Source organism: Tursiops truncatus, chromosome 4 (genome assembly GCF_011762595.2).
Source record: "Tursiops truncatus isolate mTurTru1 chromosome 4, mTurTru1.mat.Y, whole genome shotgun sequence".
NCBI lineage: Eukaryota > Metazoa > Chordata > Mammalia > Artiodactyla > Delphinidae > Tursiops > Tursiops truncatus.
The window spans coordinates 132684554-132711268 of record NC_047037.1 but is presented as its reverse complement, the minus strand read 5'-3'; the positions used below and the strand labels follow the sequence as shown (position 1 = coordinate 132711268).

Genomic DNA, 26715 nt, shown 5'->3' with positions numbered 1-26715 from the left:
CTAGCCCATTGAAAGCTAAATTTTTTTTTCAAATATTCATTCACTCCAGGGTTTCCTCAGGATCGAACGGGAGCATCACGGTAACTCGTCCGTGACCACTGCAGTGTTTGCGTGGAAGGCTGCAGTGCCGATGCTTGGGAAGCGGGGCGGGAGACTGCGCTTGCGTAGCCGGCGTGCTGATTTCCTGTTGGGGCTCTCTGTTTCGGGGGAAGGGGAAGGAGGCCCAGGCTTCCCTCCAGCTCTGGACGTCGCCGCTGCGCTCTGGAAGCTTATCGAAAGGGCAGCTCAAGTGTGACGTTTCGTTTTCATCCTGGCGCCGTGCCTGGGGCTCATCACACCCTGCTGCGGATTTGAACAGCGCTCATCTATTCCGGTGCGCAGGACCGCGTGCTTCCCAGCCACCTAGCACCCGGCGACCCGACTACAGCCGAGGACCCAACCAGACCGCCAACGCGGCGTCCGGCGAGGCCCAGAGCCCTCTCGTGCCCTCGGCCTCAGAGGAACACAGCCGGGGGCGGGGCCTCGCGAGCGCCGTACGGCACACGCGCCGAGAGACGCCGCGAGGGCGGGGCTACGTCGGGGCGGGGCCGCGGCGCGCGGGAAGCGCCAGGGGTTGCTGCGGGTCGGGTCCTCGGCCTCCGAGGCGCGTGATGGCACTGTCGGTGCCCGGCTACTCGCCCAGTTTCAAAAGGCCGCCAGAGACATTGCGGCTCCGACGGAAAAGGGGCCGGAGCCTTGGGGCCGCCTCTCCGACCGAGGAGCGGCCCGAGCCGGCGACCCGCCGCGCCGCCCTGACGGCCGGGCTGCCCCTCCGCCCTTTCCCGGCAGCGGGCAGAGGCGGCGGCGGCCCGGCCGTGTCCCGAAGGAACCCCTTCGCCCGCCTGGACAACCGGCCGCGGGCCGCCGCCGAGCCTCCCAGCGTGCCGTCCCGCGGCCAGCAGGAGGCGCCGGGCCCGGTGAGTGTCTTCGTGCCTGGGAGCCGAGGGGCTCTCGTAGTTCGTGGGTCGATTCGGCTGTGAAGTAGAGATGGCGGGTTCTTGCGTTCCAGGAGCGAAATGGGCGCGAAGCCGAAGCCGCCCGCGGCCTCAGGGGGCCCCGAGCCCTGGGGGTGGCTGCCCTGCGAAGTCGGGGCGGCGTGAAGTGCGCTTCACAAGCTGCCGCGGGACTTGCGGGGCCTTCCCATCCTGAGGAGTGGACCCCGCCGCCCCGCCCGGCGCGCGGCGGGGGAGTTTGGGCTGCAGCCGTCTGGTGGGGGGTTGGAGATCAGTGGGAAGAGAGCTTCGAGTAATCCTGGCACTACTCCTGGAAGGCCACCGTTTGATGGGAAGGTTACAGGACCCTCTTTCCTGCGTGATTCAGTGCCTGCCTTCTCACACGCTCAAAATTGTTCTGGGGTTGGGGGAATGTTGAGTATTGATGGGGTCAGAATTTACTAGTATTTGTCTTACCCCACAACCTTTTGGATCTTTTGAACTGAGATTATTGATTACTGATTTCTTAGTTGCGCAAATCACCTGCCCTTTTCTTGGTCCATTTTGATAGTAAAGTTCAGGCACAAAACAAGTGAAATCCTCTGTTATACTGATTTGCGCTCACGTGAATTCCTGCACTTGCTGAGAAACTTGTATGCCAGGTGAAGGTCTACATGTTTAAAGCGAACTCCAGCATCATTTATAATTTAAAAGGACCATTTTTTAACCTCAGTTTTTAGATTCTAATCAAGAAAATGATTTGCTCTGGGAAGAGAAGATTCCTGAAAGAACAGCCGTTACTGAATTACCCCAGGTAATACTTTTTAAATGTCATTAGAGTGTATATTCTTATAACATAAGTGTATACTTCTCAGAAGTGTTTTACTTGGAAAATAGTTTCACAGAGAGCCCCAAGTGATCATCTCTAGCAGGGTTGAAAAGATGGCAGGCGTCAGCCTTGGTAAAGGACTTTTATGTTGTGGCAATGTTTATAATGGCACCAGTGCCAAAGCAGGCGTAGATGTGGGTTTTCTTTCTGCCCCCAACAGTTTTCACGCTCTTCTGTAGGTAGTGACAACTCCAGCTCATCACTCAGAGCCAGTGCCTCCAGGCTCAGCTGCTTTTTGAACTTCATCCTTCACTGCATCTTCAAACCAAATCCCCAAATTAGTTCCACAGGTTGTGGTATATCACTGAACCTCCCTACCACCACCATACACACAGAAACTCTTCTTGATTCCATTCCTCAGCTGCTTCTTTCGTGATAGTTTAACAAATGCATAGATTGTCCTAATGGGAGCAGGCTAGAAGAGTTCCCAAGACCCAGTCTCCCTTCCTTGCAAATAAATGGCCTTTGGGTCTCTTGGAAATAGTTCCCTCTTCCCCGTTATTTTTTAATAATGTCATCTAGAAGAATTATTGTAACGTGGAGAATACTGACTTGACAGCAAAACAGTTGGGGAGGAATTTTTGAGGTCGGCAAATGCTTCTTAAATATGGCCTCTAAGAACCCAACCTAAGTTACCTGCAAGAGCAACTTAGACCTGGTTCCAGAGTTTTAGAGGCTTAAAAAGTGCTTTTTAAAAAATACTTGGAAGATTTCTGCTTTGATAGCAGTATCAATAGTAGATGTTTTTAAATCATGATCGTGAAAATAGTATGTCTCTTGTAACTAAACTATATAGAACTATAATAAACTAAAAAGTGAAACCTGCCCTTCCACCAGCCTCAACAAGAAATTCCCACTTTCCAGAGATAACATCACTGTTAATGGTTTAGTGTGGCTCTTTCCAGACTCTTTCACAGTGTGTAGTATATGTTCAGTGTTATTTATTGTACCGTTCATAACATTTTGAAATTTCAGTGGTCATGAGTATGTTAGTTGATGAATTCTATAGATTGAAGGGGTTTTTTCCATGGTACTCTACTAATTTTTGTGTTCTTTGTTTTCTGAAAGACTCCTCATGTATCATTCTCCGAATCTGATATTCCGTCCTCAGAAAGTACTGAGTTACCTGTGGACTGGAGTATTAAAACTCGACTCCTTTTCGCCTCTTCTCAACCCTTTACCTGGGCAGATCATTTGAAAGCACAGGAAGAGGCTCAAGGTGTCATCCAGCATTGTAGGGCAACAGAAGTTACTTTGCCTCAAAGTATACAGGTAATTCTGTAAGAAAATAGCTATGCTTAAAAGTAACAAATTAAGTGTAAAATGTACTTCTCTGCAAAATATCAGAGATATTTCCTTCCATTAAGTTTTTCTTTTGACATTTAAAGACACAGGGACTTGGGAAATTTTTTGTTTCCCAAATGCTGCTTTCATACTGTTTTTTAAATCAGATTTAGTAACTGCCTGTTAAATTTATAGACCTGTTCTGAGAATTAGTCACTGCTGCAGGCAGGAATTGTTTGAACTACACTATCCTTTTCTAAGGCCTTTTGAGAAAGAAAACATAAGGAAATGAAAAGCAATTGAGGAGTAGGATTGCAAAGACAGATTGGTTATTTTACTGGTTTTCTCACATAATGTATACTGTATTTTTTAAATGCACTAATTCTTACCACCTGGGTGATGGTCTGTTGTAAATTTACAAGAGTTAATGAGTGGCTAGAAAGGTTTTAGAGAAATGTAATTGCATTACTTTCAAGCAGCTCATCAACTCAAACTAGGTTAAAAGAGATTACCTGAAAGAGGCCTTGGTACATCTTTTTTGATAAATAGATCCATATGATTTGTGATTGGGATTATCGGTTTTTATTGGCTACTTTTGAAACAGTGCTATGAGGGGAGGGGGTTGAATATAGTGTTACACACACGCACGCACACACGCACACATCCAGCCACCCACCTACCACCGCCACAGCCGCCACTCCCCACCACCACCACCCGCCCTGGTGATAAAGAGTGATAGTCACTGTTCTCAAGGATGGTAGAGACAGGCGAATATTCCCATCTGCGTCTAAGCATCCCTTCTGGTATGTGGTTTAACAGACTGTAATGGCTGGGAAGGAAGGTTTTCCCAAACAATAATAAACTACATTTTAGCCCCTGTAACAGTTATTAACACTTTCTTACAGGAAGCAGTAAAGATCCTGAGAATAAGTGTTTGGTATATTCAGTGTCTTTTTAATTAAATTCTGTATTTCTACTGGGGCAAGAACTGTCCAATATCATCTTTGTATTTTAGGATCCCAAACTCTCCACTGAGCTCCGTTGTGCCTTCCAGCAGAGCCTTATCTATTGGCTCCACCCTGCCTTGTCTTGGCTACCATTGTTCCCTCGTATTGGAGCTGACAGAAAAATGGCTGGAAAGACAAACCCTTGGTCAAATGATGAAACCCTGCAACACATTTTAATGAGTGACTGGTAAGATTAGTAAAAATTTGTGCAACCCCTTTTCGCAGTATTTTCTCCTTATTTTATTTATGATGTGGAGATGAGCAGTAGTAGATGGATTTCTGTGTCCTTCTGAATTATTTTATTTAAACTGTAATAACTAACATTTAAATTGTTTACTTTTGGGTAATTCCCTGGCGGTCCAGTGGTTGGGACTTGGCGCTTTCACTGCTGTGGCCCAGGTTCAATCCTGGTCAGGGAACTAAGATCCCACATGCTGCGTGGTGCAGCCAAAAAGAAAAAAAATGTTAATTGTTTACTTTTTTTTAGCTCTTATTCACTCTTTTTTTTTATTTTAATTTTTTTTTGGCCACACTGCACGGCTTGTGGGATCTTAGTTCCCTGACCAAAGGGATCGAACCCATGCTCCCTGCAGTGGAAGCGCAGAGTACTAACCACCAGATGGGGAGGGAATTCCCAGCTCTTGTTCACTCTTTACGTAGTTGTGGAATATATATATAAGTGTTTGATAAATATATAGAGACCTAATTCTTTAACGTTGTTATACTTTTTGCCAGTAGCTGCTTCCCTTCCCATCAGTGGAAGGTACTTATTAAAAGTCAGCAACCAGGGCTTCCCTGGGGGTGCAGTGGTTGAGAGTCCGCCTGCCGATGCAGGGGACACGGGTTCGTGCCCCGGTCTGGGAAGATCCCACATGCCGCGGAGCGGCTGGGCCCGTGAGCCATGGCCGCTGAGCCTGCGCGTCCGGAGCCTGTGCTCTGCAATGGGAGAGGCCACAACAGTGAGAGGCCCGCATACCGCAAAAAAAAAAAAAAAAGCTTTAAAAAAGTCAGCAACCAGGGCTTCCCTGGTAGCGAAGTGGTTAAGAATCCGCCTGCCAATGCAGGGGACACGGGTTCGAGCCCTGGTCCGGGACGATCCCACATGCCGCGGAGCAACTAAGCCGGCGGGCCGCAACTACTGAAGCCCGCGTGCCGCAGCTACCGAAGCCCGCACACCTAGAGCCCCCGTGCTCCGCAACAAGAGAAGCCACTGCAATGAGAAGCCCACGCACCGCAACAAAGAGTAGCCCCCCGCTTGCTGCAACCAGAGAAAAGCCCGTGCGCAGCAACAAAGACCCAACACAGCCAAAAATAAATAAAATAAAATAAATTTATTTAAAAAACAAAAGTCAGCAACCAGTTATCAATTAAGTTTTGTTTAAAGACAAAATGGCTAGTGTTTAAATGGTAAACACTGTTCGTTAAAGTATTTAGAAGTCATCAGTGAGTCCTGTGACCAATTTCAGTCCTTTAAAAAGCCAAGTTCTATGTCATGGCAAAAATTCAGACCATTATCTGTAATATTTGTGTTTTAAATCAGGTGAGTATCAAATTAAATTATACAAAAACTATTTTAGATGTTGAGTTAGTTTTAACAATGCCTAAAGAAAAATGTTTTTCTTCATAGGTGTGTGAGCTTTACTTCTCTGTATAATCTGCTGAAGACAAAACTTTGCCCCTATTTCTACGTTTGTACCTATCAGTTTACTATCCTTTTCCGTGCAGCGGGATTAGCAGGAGATGATGTAATCACGGCTCTCATGTCTCCTACAACTAGAGGTATAAGAGAAGCTATGAAAAACGAAGGTAAAACTATAGGTTTAAAGTGAGAATACCACACTATATAGTAAACACGCCTTAAAAGCTAAAATTTGAACTGTCTTTTAGCAGTTGAATTATCTTCTACCAGTTTTATCTAATTGTTTTAAGAATTATTTTATTCATTTTTTAATTTTTTTTCCAGCGTTTAATTAAGCTGTCCATTATACATAGCTTTAAGTTGTGTTCCCTTCTCTGATCTCTAAACATATATCAAGCTGGAATGTCCCAATCTGAATATACTCCTATAGAAATTCTTTTATAATACAAATTATCTACCCCCTTTTGATAACATGATCTTTAAAGAGGCTCAACTCATTAGTGGGTCATGAAATCTATTCAGTGGACTCATTCAGCACCTTATAAAAAAATGAAATAGAGTAGTATATACTTGATGAAAGAGTACCACATGTAGTGAGGCTATGTATTGTCCTGAACCATTTGTTTCAAGAAGATATGTGTGTTGTGAGCTGCCGTCAAGAAAGCATGAAAAGTACTGCTTTAATACATCAGGAGTAAAAACTCATTTTCAAATATACTCTCTACAAGTCGGGCACGCCTGTTTAATTCTTTCAGATTATATTAAAGAAAACATAGTTACATTTTTCTTTTCTCATGTAGGTATTGAATTTTCTTTGCCTTTAATAAAAGAAAGTGGCCATGAGAAGAGGAAAGCGTCTGGAACAAGCTTGGGACATGGGGAGTATGTGATTAAAATAACCTTTTACATCATCTGGTGACTTATGGATTCAGTGTAGAGGAAATAGCTTTAGGAAATGGGAACCCTGACTAACTATAGCAATTTCCTAGGGAGCAAGCAGTCAGCGATGAGGATGAAGAAGAAAGTTTTTCCTGGCTGGAAGAGATGGGTGTGCAAGATAAAATTAAAAAACCAGATGTACTTTCTATCAAGCTGTATCCTTTCAGTTGCTGTTAACTAGAATTTATTTTCATTGAATTAAGTTAGCAATGTAATTTTTTTTTTTTTTTTTGGCCGTGCCACACAGCATGCGGGATCTTAGTTCCCCGACCAGTTGCCCCCTGAAGTGGAAGCGCAGATTCCTAACCACTGGACCGCCGGGGAATTCCCTTGAGCAATGTAATACTGACTGACAGTTTTATTTAACTATAAACTTAAACTATCTTTAAGATATTAAAACTGATACTCCATCATGACATTAAAAAACCCCTAAGTACCAAAAAGCCATGAACAATTATTAAACTTTTTTAAGTGAAAATATTCTATTTTGGTTAAGTTTGTGAGGGAACTGGAACATATTTTTGACTAGAGGAGAAATCAGTTTTTGTTAGGTATCAATTTCTAGCTAATTCAGATGGTCAAAAAAATCATTTTGATCATTCAGATGCCTTATAATTGCAGTGAAGAGGATTAGCAAGAGCATTTCCAGTTTGGAGTGGGGGAAGAGGGTTCCAGGTGATTCAGGATTAAGATAACTGCTGTTCCTTTTGGTATGGGATTTGCATTTGCAGTTTCCTTGATTGTCATGTCCAGGCGTAAAGAGATACATGAAGTACAAATGGATCACAGACCCGAGTCTGTTGTGTTGGTGAAGGGAACGAATACCTTTACATTGCTAAATTTTTTGATCAACTGTAAGAGTTTAATCGCTACCTCAGGTCCCCAGGCAGGACTTCCACCAACCCTCTTATCACCTATAGCTTTCCGAGGCGCCACAATGCAAATGCTTAAGGTAATTAAAAAAAAAAAAAAATTCTACACTGATCCTCATAACCTAGCTTTTAAAGACATACTTTTCCTTTTTTGATACGATAAATTCTGTATTTTAGTAACTCCTGACATTTTTACATGGTGCGTATTTTCTTTTTCTTTCCTCCCAGTAAAAAAATTCCTTGATATAAAGTTATTATCAAAGGAATTATATGAAAAGTTATATTTGAATTATTGCCATAAGGAAAAGTTGCTTTCTTAAAGTTTGTCTTTCATAACCAGTGAAAGAATAGAGCCAAGAATGTTATGTTAAATTATAGGTGGTCTCAAAAACTGGATCATGGATAAGTGAAAAGAATAACTATATATCCATATTGTTGAAGAATTACACATGTAATTTTCATGTGTGTTACATATGCTGAAGGTAATAGCAACAGAATCTAATTTTTATTTTCCTAGTATTATGCATTGAAAGTGCATTAATCAGAAAGGATACCATATTAAAGTTACATTCTCTAGAACTAATACTTAAATTGACAGCCTCATAACTTGGAGGAGAGGATGCTGGAAACAGAATTACTGAACATTTTTTACTCATGTAACATTCTTTTGATGTCTTATGAACTACTTTTGTTCCTTAACTGTTAAAGAGAGGAATACCCAAATGAGAAGTTATTGATCACATTTTTAGTTAGGGACAAAAGCTTGAGAGATGACCATAATTTTCTTTAAATTATTTTTGAAGGCGCGAAGTGTAAACATGAAGACACAAGCTCCTTCTGGATACAGAGATCAATTTAGTTTGGAGATTACAGGTCCTATCATGCCTCATTCTCTACATTCAATGACTATGCTACTCAGATCTTCACAGAGTGGGTCATTTTCTGCAGGACTGTATACACATGAGCCAACTGCTGTATTTAATATCTGCCCACCGAAGGATAAAGTACTGGATAAGGTAAGTAGACAGCTGGTAAACACATTTAGTTGCAGTTTTCTCAAACTAAATGGATGAAGTCAGTCATTTATGATGAGCCAAACTGGTGTTTCAAGTTATTAAACTGTACTGCTTAATATTATCAATTACAATTACTAAGAGGGAAGGGATAATGACTATAAAGTATTTTTGTGTGTGAGGTAAATTTTATGAATTCAGGCTGTTGTATTCAACACTGACTAAAGAACTTCCCAAACAAAAGGCAAGTTTTCATTGTTCTCTCAGATCCAGAACCTAACAGTACCTGCTTGCTTACTGTGGGGGCGGGGGTAAATAAATAATTATGGGTGTTTATTTAGCTGCATAGGCCTTTTTTTCTATAGAACTTTTTCTTAGATTCGGGGAGGGATGAGCTGCTTGTTTCATGTGATCCAGCAGTTTCTAGATATGTATCCACACTTTAATAAAACTGAAGTAGCTGCTTTACAACATATCTGCCTTTAATTTTGGACATATAGCTTTTTACTTAGAGGTAATGAGACCTTTAAAACTATTTTTATCCGTTTGCCAGACTTATAAAAATAACCAAAATTATTATTTTTGGATGCTGTCATTATGCAGAAATTCTTAGGATGAGCTTCTATTGATAATGATAACAATGAATTTGCCCTTACTGAATAAGGCATCTATTTGTCAAAGAGCCCATGGTAATTTTAAAAACTCATCAGTGTTCAAGGACTCTGACAGTGCTTTTTACTGACTTGCATACATATTTCCACAGGAGGCTGTTCATGAGGAGCTTGCCAACTGTGGATTGCACCCTAAAACTCTGGACCACCTTAGTCAAACACCGATACTGGGGAAATCATCTTTACGGCATGTGGCAATGAGTGACTACATTTATAATTGGAGATCCTGAACACCAAAGTAAGCCTAAAAGGAATCTTTGAGGAAAAAAGCCTTCTAGCAAGGAAATTCAAGATACTTGTATCTTTGGCTTTAAAGTTCACTTTGGAAGTTTAAAGGAATATAGCTTTAAAAATACTCAAATGTTTACAAACATTAACCTTTTACAATACTTTTATTACATGCACTAAGCAGTAAATAGGATTAAGGTTTCAAAATCAACATTTGTTTTTACTTTTTTGATTAAATATTCAGATATGAAGATAAACTTTTTAAAAACTTCAAAAACCAGGCTTCCTTGGTGGCGCAGTGGTTGAGCGTCCGCCTGCCGATGCAGGGGACACGGGTTTGTGCCCGGTCCGGGAGGATCCCACATGCCACGGAGCGGCTGGACCCGTGGGCCGTGGCCGCTGAGCCTGCCCGTCCGGAGCCTGTGCTCCGCAACGGGAGAGGCCACAACAGTGAGGGGCCCGCGTACCGCAAAAAAAAAAAAAAAAAAAAAAAAAAAAACACTTCAAAAACCTTGAATGAAAATTCTAGATCCATTAACCTAATTATAAATTGGGTAGAAAACTGAGCGTTTCCTTGCAAATGGAAGTTGAGGCTTAGTATCAATTATCTCATGCCATTGTGACTAACAGCATCAGGGCAAAACTATCTTTAACAATTTCCTTAGGATTATTAGCAAGTTCTAGTTATAAAGGTAGAAAACAAATGTAGACAGTATCTACTGAGCTGATTGTTGACGCTTCCACCTTAGTTGTTTTCCTACCTGTTTACAATTCCTCTATTCTCCATACATATTACTTGTTTTAATGCATGTTAACTCAGATGAGGGTATTTTGTATTCCATATAGAATAGGGTTAAGAGTTGTAAAGTATGCTCAGCTGTCATGACAAAGTAGTATTTAATATGTTCTTGTAGGTATTTGTGTATGTGTGTGTATATATACATATATAATTCAAATTTTCTTAAATAAAAATGCTTAGAAATCAAAAGCATTGGGTGAAGAAGTAACAGTAGTGAAGAAGTATGTGTTCACTTTGTAATCCAGAAAATAAACCACCACATTTATTCCAGAGAAGTTTATATTTGGGCCTTAAGCTTTTGAAAATAAAGTTTAGAGACATAGCATATGAATACCACTGTAATACACATGAAATATTCTATCAGACCCTAAAAATTAACATAAACTTAAACTTTCTCATAGTCAACAAAATAGTGGCTGGGTGCCGATTTTATTAGATAAGTTGGTTACAGCATTTTAATTATCATTTTACGTCTATCTAGGTGTAGCTGAAATTCAAAATGCACATCAAAGTAAAACTATATCACAACTCAATGCCATACTAAATGTACTTGGCCTCTGCAGTAAAATTCTAGTCAGACTTCATTTTAACTCCCTTCTCATTCATGGCCCAAGTGGCTTTTGACAGAAATGCAGGACTTAGTGCTGACCATCACACAACATACCACTTTCTTTTTTTTATAACCTCTACAAAATTTAAAGGGGATACAGTGGCGTTAGCCCTGTGGAACAGATCTTGCTTGATTACCTCAATAACACTGGCCCAGTATCTGTCCAGCAGAACCCATTGTGAACTAGTACAAGGTGCACAGCCCTTCACTGACTACAGGCAAGTGTTACAGCAGCCTAGCCATAAGTAAGGGGAGTTGACATCATAGTACAAAATACAGTATAAAAGCGTTATTTAACATTCCACACTGAAGATTACGGATGCCTTCAAACAATCGTTTGGATGTTAGCCACTTAAACAAATACATCACTAAGGTAAACAATATAAACATACCAAAACCTTGTATGGTTAAATACAATTTCCATGGTACAAAAATCAAAGCCTGGAGATGTTTGTACAGATTGCTTTTTACACAATGTCTTAAATTGCCAAATATTTACAACATTAAAGAGGAAATACATTTTGATGCAGAGTAAAATTATCTGAAATGATTAATATAAAACCTCAATCTATCTACGTGAGGCACTCCTGAAGCAAGTGGCATTAGCCATGAGGTCCTTTGGTACAAGGCCCATTGCTTGAAGAACCACAGTAGCTGCTGTGGCTTTAGCATGCTTCTTATTAGGGCTGGCAAAGCTGGGCTGGTAAGCGCTTCCATTTATCAATACCTATTCAAGAAAAACATACAATTGGGCTGGTAAGGGCTTCCATTTCTCAATACCTATTCAAGAAAAACATACAATAAGAACAGCATCAAACTTTAATATCTATTAGCTTTGTAATTTTTTCACTAAATGCTAGAAAGATAATTTACAAAAATATAAAACCCATACCATGTAAGTCAAATAAATCTCAACCCTAAAAGAAGCAAATCATTTGGGAAAAGGGACTTGACTGCAAATTAAGAGCAGGTCTCCAAATTGAAGCGCGGGGGGCGGGGGGGGGGCATGGCGGGAGGGAAGCCTGATAAAAACAATTAGTTCCCCACATTCCACTAGAAAAGGTCAACAAATTGTTCACCAGATTTTGCCCACATCTTTCCCGCCAACATTTAAAAAATAATAGGATATTAACAGGTCACATTAAAGCATATACACATACACACACTCCCAACCCACAAACAATACATTAATCCTGTGATCATATAATGCTTATCCCTCACCCTCTAACATCAAGTTATCAAATTAACAAATGTATACAATTAATGCAGAAATTCATATTTACCCTAAAGAGAAAATGTTTGCGATGATCAGGGCCACTATCATGGACCAAGAGAAATTCAGGTGGTTGCCACCTTCTCTTATTACAGATTTCCATCAAGGCAGACACAGGATGTTTGCCTGCAGAGAAAAAAATAACCAGTTATAATTATCTCCACATCTGAGGCAACAAACTTGAATACAAGGGGAAGGTGGAACAAGAAGAAATTCAAAACTGTACTCTCACCTGACAGATCTTTCATTGCGGCAGAGAAGTTTCCAGACCTCTTTTGTGCTCTTTCTCCTACTGCAACAAGACCTTAAAAAAAAAAACAATGATCACTGAATAAATTTCAAAGCATTAAAATTACAATATAGCAAAACAACTACTCCCTCTATAGGAAACTGAACCTCAATCCAGGCCCTCAAATAGAAGTCAACACCCACCCACTACCCTTGATCTTGACTTCTATTTTGTTGTTTCAATACGTAAATCTATACATTGTCTTCATTTATCTTAGTACTGGAAATTGTACAAAATTAAAATTTTCAGAAAAGTTAATGTGAATACATAAATTGCTATAATTATCAACAACTCCAGATCTGTTTCTTCCTAAGTTTAAAAAGTAGTGGCTCTTTGCAAATGATTTCTAAAGGTTTCTCATCCCTTGAAAAATGATGCTCAGTTTAAGTATGTTCCCCAGAAGTCGAGGATTTTAGGCCAAAAAAAAGTGAGAAAGGCTCTCATGGATAAATGGGTCCATTTCTTTTTCCAGCTAACAAGCCCTTTCTGACTTCAAACATGAGATGTACTCAAAAGACCAACAGCCTCAGCCTCACTTTCCAAAAGGGGTTTATTTAGCTACGTTCCTAACTAAAATCAATGCTTTCCATTTAAATCCTAGGGGGAATTTTTCAACCAGTTCTTTGCCAATTCTGCCACTATGCTTTCCCAAACCCAGGCCACACTGCACAATTCCAAAGGAACTATTCCCTGGAATTATGCAATGCACCCACAGATGTTGTCTTCTCATAAACCACCTTTTATGACACACAGAATCTATGCAACTTGTATAAGCAGTATAATGTCAATGTGACAATAAGTACAATGTCGTTTTCTAATTTAAAGTTTGCATTAATGCTGCATTAGTGGATGATTGTGTTATTTCCGAGTATCACTATTACAATAAATTCTCTCCAATTTGGAATAAAATGGCAACATACTATTCCTGGTAGATGACAATGTAGAAATTCTGATACAAAACATTTTTTAAAATACATAATTTGGTCAGAGCTAGTTGGTTTCCAAATTCATTAGGACAGTAATTTAACTGAATTAACTTCAACTTAACTTTCTGATTACAAAGATAAGGAAAATAAATTAGTTTTAAATTTTCCAGTTTTTAAAAATCAGCTTTAAACAAGCTATTGAAATCACATTTAGCTGGCAGCCCCATGTGATTCTACAATAGACATTATTCCAAGGGAAGAAATGCAATGTGAAGAGGTAATACTGCTGTCAGCAGTGGGTCTACTCTCCAGTCCCAACCCAACAGAACTCAATTACTGAGCTTGAAAAAAGGGATGTGCAAAAGGGGTTTAGAAAGTGAAGACTAAACAGAACTCTCTAATAGGAAAATGAGAATATGTGGGATAAAGATCTTTGAAAGAAAAAATAAATCCTAGAAACAAAAACAAGCACATGTTCCCTGTCAAGAGAAAACAAAATGGAAATTCTATCTAAATATGAAATCTAATCAAAAACTTAATCATATATTGCACATAACAAAGGTTGTTGCCTTTTACGCTCAAATTAGTGTCTCCATCTATATATAAAGCTTCTGAAAATGGGTTAAACATTTTTTTCCTAACAAAAAGCTATATATACTGTAAGAAGTGTCTCCAGTTCAGGATCACTGGCATCAGAAGAATTTATGATAGTAATGAAATCCTAAATGTTAGAGGAGGTATAATAAACATTCTAAAAAAACTTACCTTTTCGATCTGTCTTAAAATCAACTAGAATAGGTTCCTTATTTCCTTCTTTGTTTTTTCCTAATCCTTCTCCTTCTTTCCAGCCCATTTTTCTCATCAAAACGGCTCCCATTCCTCCAGTTACTGGGGCTGCTCTTAAGAACTGATCCTATCCAAAGAAAGGTAAAATATCCCCATTTTATAGTTAGAATTTGACTACAAACTCAGTGCAACTTTTTAAAGAAAGAAAGCTTATTTTACTTCTAGATCTGTTATAGTTACAGAAATTAAATGCTTCTATACTTATATACATACTGTAGTGTGTATGTTCTAATTATTTTCACATAAACATAACAGTATTTTCAAAGTCAAATAAGTCAAATAGCAGGTTTTACGGTGGCCCTTGTGCCCCCCTCCAAAAAAAAATTAGAACACTCCTGTTTTCGTCCACTATTTAGGTTCACTGGTATCTCTTCTTAGCTTGCAAAATAAAAAGAAGGCAATGTTAAAACAGTCAATAATATTAATTGTCCCAGGTGTACCTAGTTAATGAATAAAGCCTAGAAATCATTTAGAAATAGTCTGGACACTGAAGAAGCATACTGTTATCATCCAAAGTTTTTTCCCCCCATTTTACCATAAATCAAGTATAAATTTTTTACTTAGAAAATCCCTATGAAGCAAAAAGATAACACATAAAATACCCTGTAATTATACCAAACTGAATTTTGAATTCTTTTAAAACCTAACTTGATGTTAAAAAGACTTTTAAAAAACTCCTTAAACGTTTACATACCTAGGCCTCGGTAGCAGCAGTGTTGTGAATAGTAGGGCTGGCACTGACCGGGGCAAGAAGACAGCTACAAGGATTTGGCCCTGAAACAAGTTTCCATACAGAGGGGTGAAAGTTCACAGGTTATTCTGTGAACAGTCATCTCTCTTGTATCCAACCCACTGAACCATAATTTCCATCAAAGCAGCAAACCACTTAATGTCGTAAGATGCACAACTATATACATTAGCATGGTCAACAGTTATTTTCACACGTTAAGAACTATGTGATGCCTCTTTTTTAAAGGGCATCCATGTACATGTAACAAACCACTGAATTCTACTGTTGATCTTTATGTCCATTTTTTTTAAATTTATAACATACATATCCAAATCATGTTTTATTTCCCCTTGTTATTAAACAGTCTAGATTTACATTCTCTAGCAAATGTAAGCAAAAGTCATTAACTTATCAACAGAGGCAGTCAAAACTTTTGGTAGCTCTAGAAATAGTATACATTAATCTCCTCTACTGATAAGTTAATACTGAATTTTTAAATCTTGGTTTTTACACCATAGTAAAACTGTGTACTGTTATTTTTTCCCAGCTTTTTAATTATCTGCTGGGGAGAAAACATGCCAATGAAGTGTGACTAGACATTAAGTTCAACATGGTACTCTGATGGAAGGAGGCAGCTGTGGAGGTAAAAACATACCCCTGGTTCAGTTCCTTACTTGGTGCAGGCCATGCAGTGTTGGTGGACAGAGAAAAGTTAGCTGATGCTTGGATACCAACTGCCTTGTTGCTACACACCTAAAATTACTTTTACTTACTTCCAGGTTCATCCGCCCCTCTTTTCCAGGAAACACTCCTAAAAAAAAGGGCAACTGTGCAGAGTATAATACAAATCCCCAATAACGCAGGTTTCCGATTTTGTTTCCATTCTCTAATATCTTCAAATCTTTACACCAGTGTGTATACAGTTCAACAAAAAGCTAATTAATGAGACTACAAAAGTGAACAATATTCATCACGTCATGTCCAAATCATTTCATTCCAGAAAATAAAGCTTCTTTCAAATCAACAACCATTTAAATTTTTTTTTTTACTAATAATAAAGTCTCATACTTTTTCATCTAAGAATACACTGCAGCAAAGTAAAAAAGAATATGGAGAATGTTGGCATTCCATGTACTCTTTAACATTAAAAGAGGGTGCTGGCCTACAGCAAGGCAAGAAAACACCAAATGAACAGTCTGAAAAAGTTTTCTAAATGAAACAAGTAGACAGTTTGTGATACTTGACAGTGAAGATGAATGTTAAATTTCTAGCTGCCTAATGACTTTTTCCATGTTTTTGCTCATTTTTATAAATAAAATGTTCCTGGCCTTAACTGACATTAGCAGCATATATTGTTCAGTAACATACAAATGGAACTGAAAACACTGCTTTCTTCTATAATTATTTAAAAATTTGGTCTGATGAATGAACACATCTTTCTCTTGTGATAACTTATCAAAAATGACTTATGTCTACATTTTAAATGATGTAAATTATTTAAAATCTGCCAACTGTCTACAAGACTGGAAATCAAAAAAAATTAAGGGAAAGTTTACAGGGAACCAATTTAATCATTTTGTAAGAGTTATGTTAAAGCGATGACGTTTAGAAGTCTGTAGCATTATATATGGATCCGAACTTCACTGTACAAATGAAGACCAACTTTGCAATGGAATCACATTCTGAAGTTTCTACCTAGTAATGTACATGACTATTTAATTATTATGTGCTAAACATCCACATAAACTTCAAGTCTAACTTTCTGAAATATGGAGTACTCAACTTCAACATTAAATAGTGTTAAAGAACTACAATTGTTAAAGAAATAGATGTACATTTATAATTATTCCCAATGAGATGAAAGCCATTTTTCAAGCACTACATGAATCACTTTGGTATCTTAAATACTGTAATATAATTAGTCCAAAACTAATTCAAGCTTAAAAATATTTTGCTAGATTTTCATCTTTTTTCCAACATCAACCCCTAGTAAACTAAGTAAGTTGTAATTTTTTTAACCAACTTGATTGTGTACTCACTATATACATATTGGTGCAACTATTCCCCCCTCCCCCAAAAAGGAGGGCAGGCAAAGTAAGGATATGCTTTACATTAATTTGTTAATAAGAAGATCACCAGAGATAATGCTATCAAAATTGAAAAAAAAAAGTTCTGAGATTAAAAGGTCCAAAGCAACAAAAAATATGACTTTTCAGAAATTCAGCTCACTCACTGGCACTCTCAGCAGTTTTCTATAGGTACCCATCCCATTACTGATCACCACCCTGCGAGGCAGGAAGAAGGCACTTGCAGACTGAAATTCCAAGTAATTACTTGCCACAATCACAAAAGGAGTCAGGAGTACAGCAGGATAAAGAAACCTTCCCAATCCATTAGACCACACAGCCTCCCAGTTTCAGCACTGCTATGCTGCCAGTACTCCTGAAACAAATTTCCCCATCACCCATCCAACCAAGCCACTCCCTTCACCAGAATACATTTTCTTCAGAAAGCCCTCTGTAACCACCTAAGACTCCCCCAACAACGAGGCAGCCGTAGGTGGAGTGCACACGTCTCACTGCAGGAGGAATCTGAAACCAGGAGCACCTACATCTTCACAGCACGAGGCGTCCGTCCTCTCCCTTGAATTTAGGTCTTACATATCCTGTTTTTTCACGAGATCAGCGGTTCTCAAATTGAACCTGTGGATCACCAGAGGCCACCAGGGCCTAAATGGTGGTCCACAGATAGTATTCGCCATCCCCGTCCCACCCGATTCCCCACCCTTCAGCACTGCCCACCCAACACTTCAGCCATCCTCCCCCAGCTTTCCAGACCCCTGGCAAGATCACCACATGCAGCACTAACACTGGGGCCTCCCAACCACGTGCTGTAACCAACAGCTGACAACCATGGGGACCTGGGGCTGGAGATCACAACAGGAATGAGGACTAGGGGCCAAGGGAGCTTACAGGAGGGCGCAGGCACTAAGGAAGAGGGGAAGAAGGGCACAGGAATAGAGGAACGGAAAATCAGGTGGCAGAAGGCTCTTGGGGGCAGTGCACCAAAAATAAACCTGTAATAAAGTATCCCATGATGAGAAAAAATCTGAGAACCACTGCTTTGAAATCATTAGATTGGTTGTCCAACAGGAACTGTGGAATATTCTGAACAGCACCTGATATACACTGTTAGCATTCAAAACACAGTTTAAAAAACCACCCCCACAAAACCCAGGAGCAGCAGGATATAAATTAAGTGGCTCTTGAGCCATATTTATACATTAGCCATTGTCTCATCAATCGATCCATCTTCAGTGTCCATCCTGGAGGATATATATACACATAGCAAATTTACCATGAAATTGGTTAGATTCACTGGCCTCTTTCTGCACTTTTAATAAAACATTTTCTTAAAAATTTTAACTTTGTACGTGGACACTTTTGTATGTGCATATGTTGTGTACCTTTTTAATCCAGGCCTGGGCACCAGTATTGGCCAACTGTTCTTGTGTCAGAACCTGTACTCCCGTACTTCCTGTGAACTGGCCAGGAATAGAGTTCAGCTGAGCCCAGGCATCAATCTGAAGAAAAGAAGAGGCCTCAATTAAGTAAAATTACTTCTCTAGTTAAAGTGCTACTGGTATTAATTTAATTCCCTAAATGAAATGGTTTACTTAGTTCCCGAAAAGGCTTAATAACAAACTTAAATATTCAACTTTTCAAAAACAATATACTGAATTTGTACATCTTTAAAATTGTTTTCCTAAACATTCCAAAGCAGCAATTCAGTAACTGCTCAGTGGATCCCACTGATAAAATTTGAGATATCTCTAACAACTAAAAAGCACAGCTGACACTCATTCTTCAAAGTATCACACGGATACATGAAAAATATAGAAAATCACTCATATGGCAAAGGATCCTTGCCCTCCTGCTTACATATCTCATAAACGCATGCTAATTTGACAACCTCAATTTTTAATTACTTTCTTTGAAGTGTTACAAATCGAGAATAAATTCAAGATACATAGTTAGAGAATAATAAACATAGGAAATTGTTCAAACACTGTGATAACTAAAGAATTAGCTGTCATTCATTCAAAGTATATTTACTGAACACCCGGTATTGTCAGTCAATTTATTTTCTCTCTGAACATGTACTTACTGCTTCCATATATTTACCATAGAAAAGCAGCCTATGGAGCCGCTGTCCACTGTTAAAAAAGCACAGACTCTGGATTCAGACTGTCTGGGTTTGGATCCCAGTTCCCTACTTAACTAGTTTTGTGACCTTGGGCCTCATTTAGCCACTCTTTACCTGTCTTCTCAGATGGAAAGTGGAAACTCAATACACCTCACAGGGCTATTATGGGCACTTAGCTATTTTTATACATTAGATTATAAATTCTATGAGGGCAGATAATTTTTTCTATTTTTATTCTCTCAAGAAACAGTACACAACATATACTGAATGATCAAGCCCCAAATCACTTTAAGTGAGCTTGCTAGATAAATGATCATGTAGACATTAAAACTGCTACATACCCGTTCCTGAGCACGATTTAACATGCTCATAGCTTCAAGGTCAAATGCATTCTCGCTGAGTCTTTTCTGAGCAAGTGCCCGCTCACTCATTGCTGTAGAGATGTCCACAGGCTAAGAAAGAAAATACAGATAATTATCTCAAATAACAACAGACCCCCTAAATTCTGAAAAATGCTCATATCTTTAGTTGCTTCATGTCAAAAACAAAATAAGTTTTATAGATTAAAATTTTGTAAAGTAGGGAGAAGAAACTAACCTTGAAAAACAGACAAGGATTGTTTAAGGTAAATTACAAAGTATCAGGCAGCAGTTGAACTCAACCTAAAATCCGACTTCTTTCTACTACATCAAATTACAATCATAGAAAGTTCCATGAAGAACTTAATCTCTGGCCTTCACTAACAAAACAGTCATTTATAATAAATGCGAATTTTTGAACAGTTAATTTTGTAACTCATTAGCATTTTTCATTTTACCCTACTTCTCAGCATAACCCTCAAAAGCAATAAGCAAGGTTCTTAAATAAGCAGAAAACCACTATCACATCAGTGATCGTTCCTTCACTCGTCTGCACATGTTTTCACCTACTTGCAGTTGTTCATATAGTTTGGTCTTAGGAACTCGGTTTCTTCAAAGAATATATTTACTATATAAGTAAGTGGATCTTTTGTTTTCAGTTTATGTACATTTATGGTGGAAGTTAAAATATTTCTGTGGGGTACATAATTAATTGAAGCACTTAAAATACGTTTGAAATGTCTTAGGTCCTCCGTTTCAAAGCTCATATTCTACTTGTAAAAAGCTTAAGCTAAGCAGATGGGACTTAACTTTTTAAGAAGTATCATAATGTCCAAGAAATTTTTAAGGATAATCTTTAGAGCAAATACCGTATTTGCCAAATTTGTGGAGGGCTCAACCAGAGAAAGAAAAATTTGATGTTTTTGGTTCTAACATTAAGAGGTTAGGTTGATTGATGTGTGTCAACTCACCAATTCTTAATACTTGTTTTTCTTCTAACACTACTTAACCCATTAATATTTTCTAGTATTTCACCCAAGAAAATTCATTTTTGGAAAACGCTTATCTGACATGAAGTATTCCTAAATTCACTTACAAAGAATGACTAGTAAGTACTGCATGGATGTGACAAATACAAGGAAGTCAGTAAAATAACACAGGTTTTTTTAAAAAGCTAAACTAAGGTTACCTGTAATTTGACTGTGTAGTTGAGTATGAAATACTTCTTTTAAAAATAAGACCTATATAGTTGAGAAGGGTGTATGACTTTGAGAGAATAATTATACCTCATGCATAAAGATTAGTAATCTTCCTTTTTCCTATCTTCAGAACCCCTTAATCACTCCATCATTCTTAGTTATCTTGCTGAATCACCTAGTAAGATTCCTTTAGCAAAACTCAATTTTTCTTCCACAAGGTACCAGAAAGTACAGATTTCTATGTATTTGCCTCTTAAAATGAAAGCAGAATTAATCTGAATTCATTCTGTAACTGTTTATTATACTGCTTACATATCTCATTTATGAAAGGTCCTAATTTCTTAGTCAACTTAGTAAATTATCCACACTAATTAGAATATTTCTGGGGCTATATAAGCAAAGCCAGATTGAAACACTAGAAAACTTAGTAGGTTCACTTTTCACTTCTATTACAATTGTGATCACCTGCTGGGACTTTAAGTGGGAACCCAGATATCTTAGTTCAAAATGTACATTCCTTTGGCCTTAGATGTTAAGATCATCGAAGTAATTTTTGAAAGCCCACTAAATATATCTCAAGTACTGTTCTTTAACCTTGCCAGAATTACTCCAGGTTTCATACCCATCTACAAATCTAAGTGTTAGGGTATTTAGGTATAAAATAATAGGTTTTTATTCTAAAAAGTCAAAACACAGAGGAGATACTGAGGAAAATGCACCTACCCATTACCACCCCAAGCTCCGATCCCCCAATTTCCATCTGTAAATTAGCCATAAAAATGTAGTTAAGATGGCTCCGAAAACTCCCAACTTTTCTAGAATAAAATTACTTCTTCCCAACTGGAAAGCAAATTAACATACCTATCTGTGAATTCTTCCTTCTGAAGACATTTTTATATCTTCATACTTTTTTCTCTTTTAACCTTTATTAAGTAAGTAGGTAACCTAAATACCCCATCATCATCCTCAGGATGAAACTTCATTCAAATCTCAGTAATATTATACGTTAAATTCACATTTCACTTTGAAAGGAATTTTTATTTATTTATTTAAATAGTATTTATTTAATATATCAACATTGGGATTTAATGTAAATTTACTTTAGATAAAATTACAACTAGTTTTTTCCTAATACAACTTCATTTATTCTTCAACAGGCTTACCAAATGAGCTGTAAGTTCATGTCAAAACTTTATTAACAAATAGTAATTTGACTATTAATTTCATATTCATACTTTTTAATGTGGAAAAATATACTCAAAGTATAATCAATCAGGATTATCTTAATCTCTTAAGGATTCTCAAGAGTTTGTATCAAAAAGCATATTTCCAGGTTTTCAAGGTAACTCAGGATATGCAATAAAAAGCCCCAAAGCAGTAATATTCAAAGACTACACCAAATGTTATGCATCAGTATTAAAACACTCATAAAATATCACAGCTACCCTTTAGAACAGCACTGTCCAACAGAATTTTCTACAGTGAAAGCTAATGAGCACTTGAAATGTGTCTAGTGCAATTAAAGAACTGATTTTTCAGTGGTTCACTTAATGACTACTGTATTGGACTGTATAGCATTTGTGCATATATAGTATATAGTAAACTATACAGTGTAGCAGGGCTTTAGAGTCTTAATCATCTTTTAATGTTGCTCAAAAACAGTAATGTGTAAAAGGTACCAAAATGATGCTAAAAGTTTTAGAATGCTAAAAACTGGGGGGAAAATTATCTTAAACTGTACAGAATACTGTTATCAAACTATCATCAAGCCTTATTTATTTCCACTAATACAAGACAGACTTTCTATGTAATGTGTAGTAATACTCCAAGTATTATAATGGGGGGAAATGTTTAATTTCCTTCTCCCTAGGACTTGTTCTAAAAGGTGAAATCCACATAAAAGACTATCCTCAATTATAATTCCACTTCTCACATTAATAAAAACCTGTCCAAGTTATTTCAGCCCTCTACATCAGTAACACAGCAGATTACTACTTCTATAACCTAAAAAGTTGTCAGGACTAATGAAACACATATAATTGACACCATGTAACATGCATTTCATGGCCTAAGTTGTAACTGTGTACCTTCTATATCTTCATTTAAAAAACCCTTCTAAGTCAATTTACCTCCCCCCTTTGTTAACCCAACTGTTTATATAAATAGAACAATTATCTTAAGTATTTCCTATAAAGTCAATGAAAGTATATAAAAGAACTAAAGACATTAGAAGGTGGTCAGTCAGGTAAGGAAAAAATAATCCCTGTAATAGGCAAATTATTTTCTACAGAGGTAACTGCAGGTATCTCAAATTAAAAGATGGTAAAAAAGGAAATTTTTAATTGTAAGAAAATAGAATTAAAGAAAAAGCACCTAACCTGCATACAAAACATGATTTTAAAATATTTAGCTAAAATTAATAAAATACAAAGAGGTTCACGTAGAAAATGAAAACTACAGAAACAAAAGCCACACTAAATACACACTACGTAAAGTTGTTACGTAAAGTACGTAACAACGTAAAGTTGTTACGTGGCTTGGTTTTAAAAACTGATTTATGAACCTTTTCATTATTTCACATAAAATTCCTTAGTGCAACTCTTAGTTAACTTGTACATTTAATCCAAATGAATCATAATAAGAAACAGATAAATCATTAAATGGTAAAGAAATTCCATGTTAATCACCTAAGAGAATCTAAGGAGAGAAGAATGAACAACAAAGCTGTACTTAACACATGCTAGCACTGCCAGGACCTAGTTTTATTTTCAATTAAAATTTTCGTCTTACCACAAGAACTCAGCTTTCCTAAACTTCAAAAATTTAGAGCTTCTAAATATAAGGGAATTTTAGCTCCACTGGACAGGGAAATATTCTTCAATAGTAACAAATCAAGCACAGTTGCCAGAGACAAAAACTGTCCTAACATGTAAACAATCACTAGACTTAATGACAAGCTACCTCTGGACATTTATGATAAATAGTTAACCCAAGGAAATTTTACGTCAGAGACTACATTTATATCTTCTACCCAATAAGTCTTTGCTAACTTTATTACCAAGAATTAATGCCCCCGAGGACAATTTTTAAAATGTTTTCCAACACTTTTGATTTCATTTATAAATCAAATTGACACAAATATGATCAAGGTTCTGCAGCCACTCCTTACTGAGGATGATGCTGGTTGGCTTCTGGGTAGGAAGACGATGCTATGGCAGTAGGGCACACAGTCTGATGAGTTGATATTCCGTAAGATATGGATTTATGCTGATCCATCCACGTTTATCCACTCATACTTATGTCAAAGAGCACTCATGTGCAAAACAATTGGGGGGATTAAGGATCATAGCAAAGCTGAGATCAAATCTGTGATCTTTGCCTAAATGTTTCATGCTCAAAACTAAAGAACCGCAAATTCCGTTTACATTTATTAAAATGAAAAAGACTAACAGGTAAAAAAAATTAAAAGTACTATTCAGTTAAAATGTTGACCATTTTAGAAGAACTTTCCTTTTCTCTATAAATTCTTTATTTCAACCCCTGACAGGGAATCAAGAGTCAATGCTCCCATAAAATGTCACCAATAGTATTCTACAAACATTGGAATATAGAACATTAATCTTACAAATATATTTATAAAATACAGCTAAATAAATGGAACTAAACATTTTATATTATGAACATTTCCTCTAGGTGTTTCATATTACTGCTAGGTAAAAGCACGAAGACCTGAAAGCAAGAGCAAAATTCTGTCCCTTCCTAAAATTTTGGGATTGTTTTATTTGAAATTATAGTTAACATATATTTTTTTTAGTCTAATCATCTAAGAAACTAGCTTAGAGTTCTGATATCAAATAGCTGTATATATCCTCCCCACAGGAGAAATCTGCTTCATGAACAAAACTTTTTTTCCCCTCCTGCTTTAATAAAAGGCTCCTTTACTTATTATAAAATCTGAATACCCACCTACTCCCCCGTAGGATTTCTCTGGAATAATTCCCCCCAACTTTTCATTCAAATCTGACAACCACTGTTGATGACAATGTAAGGCACCACGGTTTTAGTGTTAAAGCTGAAAATGGCTAAATACTGAAATATATATATTTACACATAAGCTCTCAATCAATAAGAACCATAATCACCAGGATTCACTAAGCACTCTCCCGATGTTCAACTGAAGTCAAAATAGTTATGGTCACTTATCTTCCCAGGAAAATCCCTTGGAATTTTGCAATATTTATAGGGCTTCACTCTGTTGGAAAATTTTTCTCACATAAATAATTCCCTTATGTTTTTTTTCTGTTAATTGCTTAATCTTCAAGCAATTACTAAAAGCGTATGTATCAGAATTTCTAAGTCAGTCTGTTCAGCCCTCTCACCATGGTTTATATTCAGCCTCTACAAGATTTAAGTCAGTTACAAATGTCAGTTAACCTTTCCCTCTTGAAATGTGCAGGTAGCTTGATTTGGGAATTAGCAACTGAGCTACTCAACTGGCTTCTCTAAAAACTGTCCCAACAAGCTATCTATCCTCTCCCTCACTGGTGATGGTATAACTTGCTTCAATTGTTGACCCCCATGTAAATATAGATCATCAACAGTGACTGTAAGTTGCACTGGCTAGTTATGTCCAGCTTCATTGTATATAACTTGCTCTCTTTTCAAATGCCACAGGTAAAAAGAAAACCACAGTGAAAATGTCACCTGTGAATAGCCCAGGGGAAAAAAAATACTATCAAAGTTTCTGATTTGGGTTCTGTTCACTTTTATCTTTACAAACAGAATTCGTTTATTTGTATTATCAGAGGTGTTTATTGGACGACGATGATATGGCCAATAAAGTGAACCTGTATGTGAAGAGTACAGGTCTCTCTGACCCACATATCCCAGAACTGCAAGGAAAGGAGCTGGGGAAGAATTCCTACATTGTAAGGGCATCAGATATCTAATCCAGTCCTTGGACAAATGTCTGGGCTTTGGAAACGAAGGGCAAGAGGTGATGACTAGTCTATGGTATCATTTAAAACTCCCACCCCCCTAGTAAGTCTCCACCCTCCCAGATCCCCCAAGCGTGATTTTGCACAACAAGTTAAATAAAAGTAAACTGTTTATTAAAAGATACAGCAAAGGTACAGATACAGAGATACATACAAAGATACAGATATATATATATATATATATTTACATATATATACAGTCTTGCTGTTTTCATGTGCACTATATTTAGCAGCACATTATTTAATCAGGCGGCATTTTAATGGGGCTGTTTTGACACTTGGCATTATTACCGCGTCATTTTGACAAGATACAACTATAGCCTCCTGGAAATGTCAAGGTGTGAATTCCACTTCTCCAACTTTTAATAGTAGCAAAAAGGGGAAGGAGAAGGGAAATGGAGTACCAAGGCTGAACATTAGGTTAAACACAAGAATCCAAAGGGCCAAGGTAGCATAGGGAAGGGAAAATAATTAAAATTAAAGGCTATCTGACAAACAACCCAGAGAAATAGAAACCATTATTTAAGGGCAATGGGCTATGTATCCAAGATGCTCACATCAGCCTACAACGCCTTTTCCAATCCAGTTCTTGTGTTGAACCTGAGGATCTGCCTCTCTCTGCTCAATCCCTCCACCCAATAAATTTGCTACCACCAAAATCTAGAGCTATAGAGCCTTGAAGCAAAACGGGAAGCTAAATAGTTGTACCTTGGGCTACCTTCCCACAAGTGCAAGGAGGGCCCAATGTTGGGTAGGGATGTGATAACACTGTTCTCTGCAATTCGATGCTTTTCACTTTGTGGCTTGGTTCCACAAAGTGAATTGCATCGAGTTACTGTCAAATGAGAAGCTGCGGGTTGTTTCATCTGTCGTCTAACCCGGCCCTGCCGTTTAACCCGGCCCTAAGAAGAGTGAAACAGAATCCAAATCAGATATAAAATAACAATAAAATGCAGATTCAGGTATAT

General features: G+C 37.9%; 2 protein-coding genes across 13 annotated transcripts in view; one reads left to right on the top strand and one right to left on the bottom strand.

Annotated features, from left to right (window-relative positions):
• The first annotated feature begins 154 nt into the window (after positions 1-154).
• On the top strand, positions 155-26229 carry DONSON (DNA replication fork stabilization factor DONSON). Of its 9 annotated transcripts, none has more exons than XR_012331595.1 (13): positions 155-956; positions 1705-1785; positions 2929-3132; positions 4160-4338; positions 5779-5957; positions 6591-6672; positions 6780-6884; positions 7483-7681; positions 8405-8617; positions 9378-9523; positions 15534-15629; positions 20579-20659; positions 25556-26229. XR_012331595.1 is itself a non-coding variant. In XM_073804461.1 (11 exons), exons 1-10 carry the CDS (start codon positions 651-653, stop codon positions 9513-9515), a joined length of 1686 nt encoding a protein of 561 aa, XP_073660562.1. In that variant the 5' UTR covers positions 155-650; the 3' UTR covers positions 9516-9523; positions 20579-26229. The 9 variants fall into 9 exon arrangements, 4 of the variants coding, with proteins under 4 accessions (XP_073660562.1, XP_019777879.1, XP_019777878.1 ...); XR_012331594.1 differs by having other exon boundaries at positions 25533-26229; XR_012331596.1 differs by lacking the exon at positions 15534-15629 and having other exon boundaries at positions 25533-26229.
• Positions 11288-26715, bottom strand: part of SON (SON DNA and RNA binding protein) — a 30476-nt gene continuing 15048 nt past the window's right edge. Inside the window, exons 7-12 of one of the 4 annotated variants that reach the window (XM_033856026.2) lie at positions 19534-19644; positions 18453-18569; positions 14176-14323; positions 12428-12499; positions 12206-12321; positions 11288-11702 (exon numbers count right to left, since the gene is read on the bottom strand). In XM_033856026.2, coding sequence (XP_033711917.1) covers positions 11643-11702; positions 12206-12321; positions 12428-12499; positions 14176-14323; positions 18453-18569; positions 19534-19644 — 624 coding nt within the window. In that variant the 3' untranslated portion in view covers positions 11288-11642. Of the gene's footprint in view, positions 11703-12205; positions 12322-12427; positions 12500-14175; positions 14324-14950; positions 15031-18452; positions 18570-19533; positions 19645-25844; positions 26650-26715 lie in introns of those variants that run through there. The other 3 variants (XM_019922318.3, XM_033856027.2, XM_033856028.2) reach the window with 3 other exon arrangements.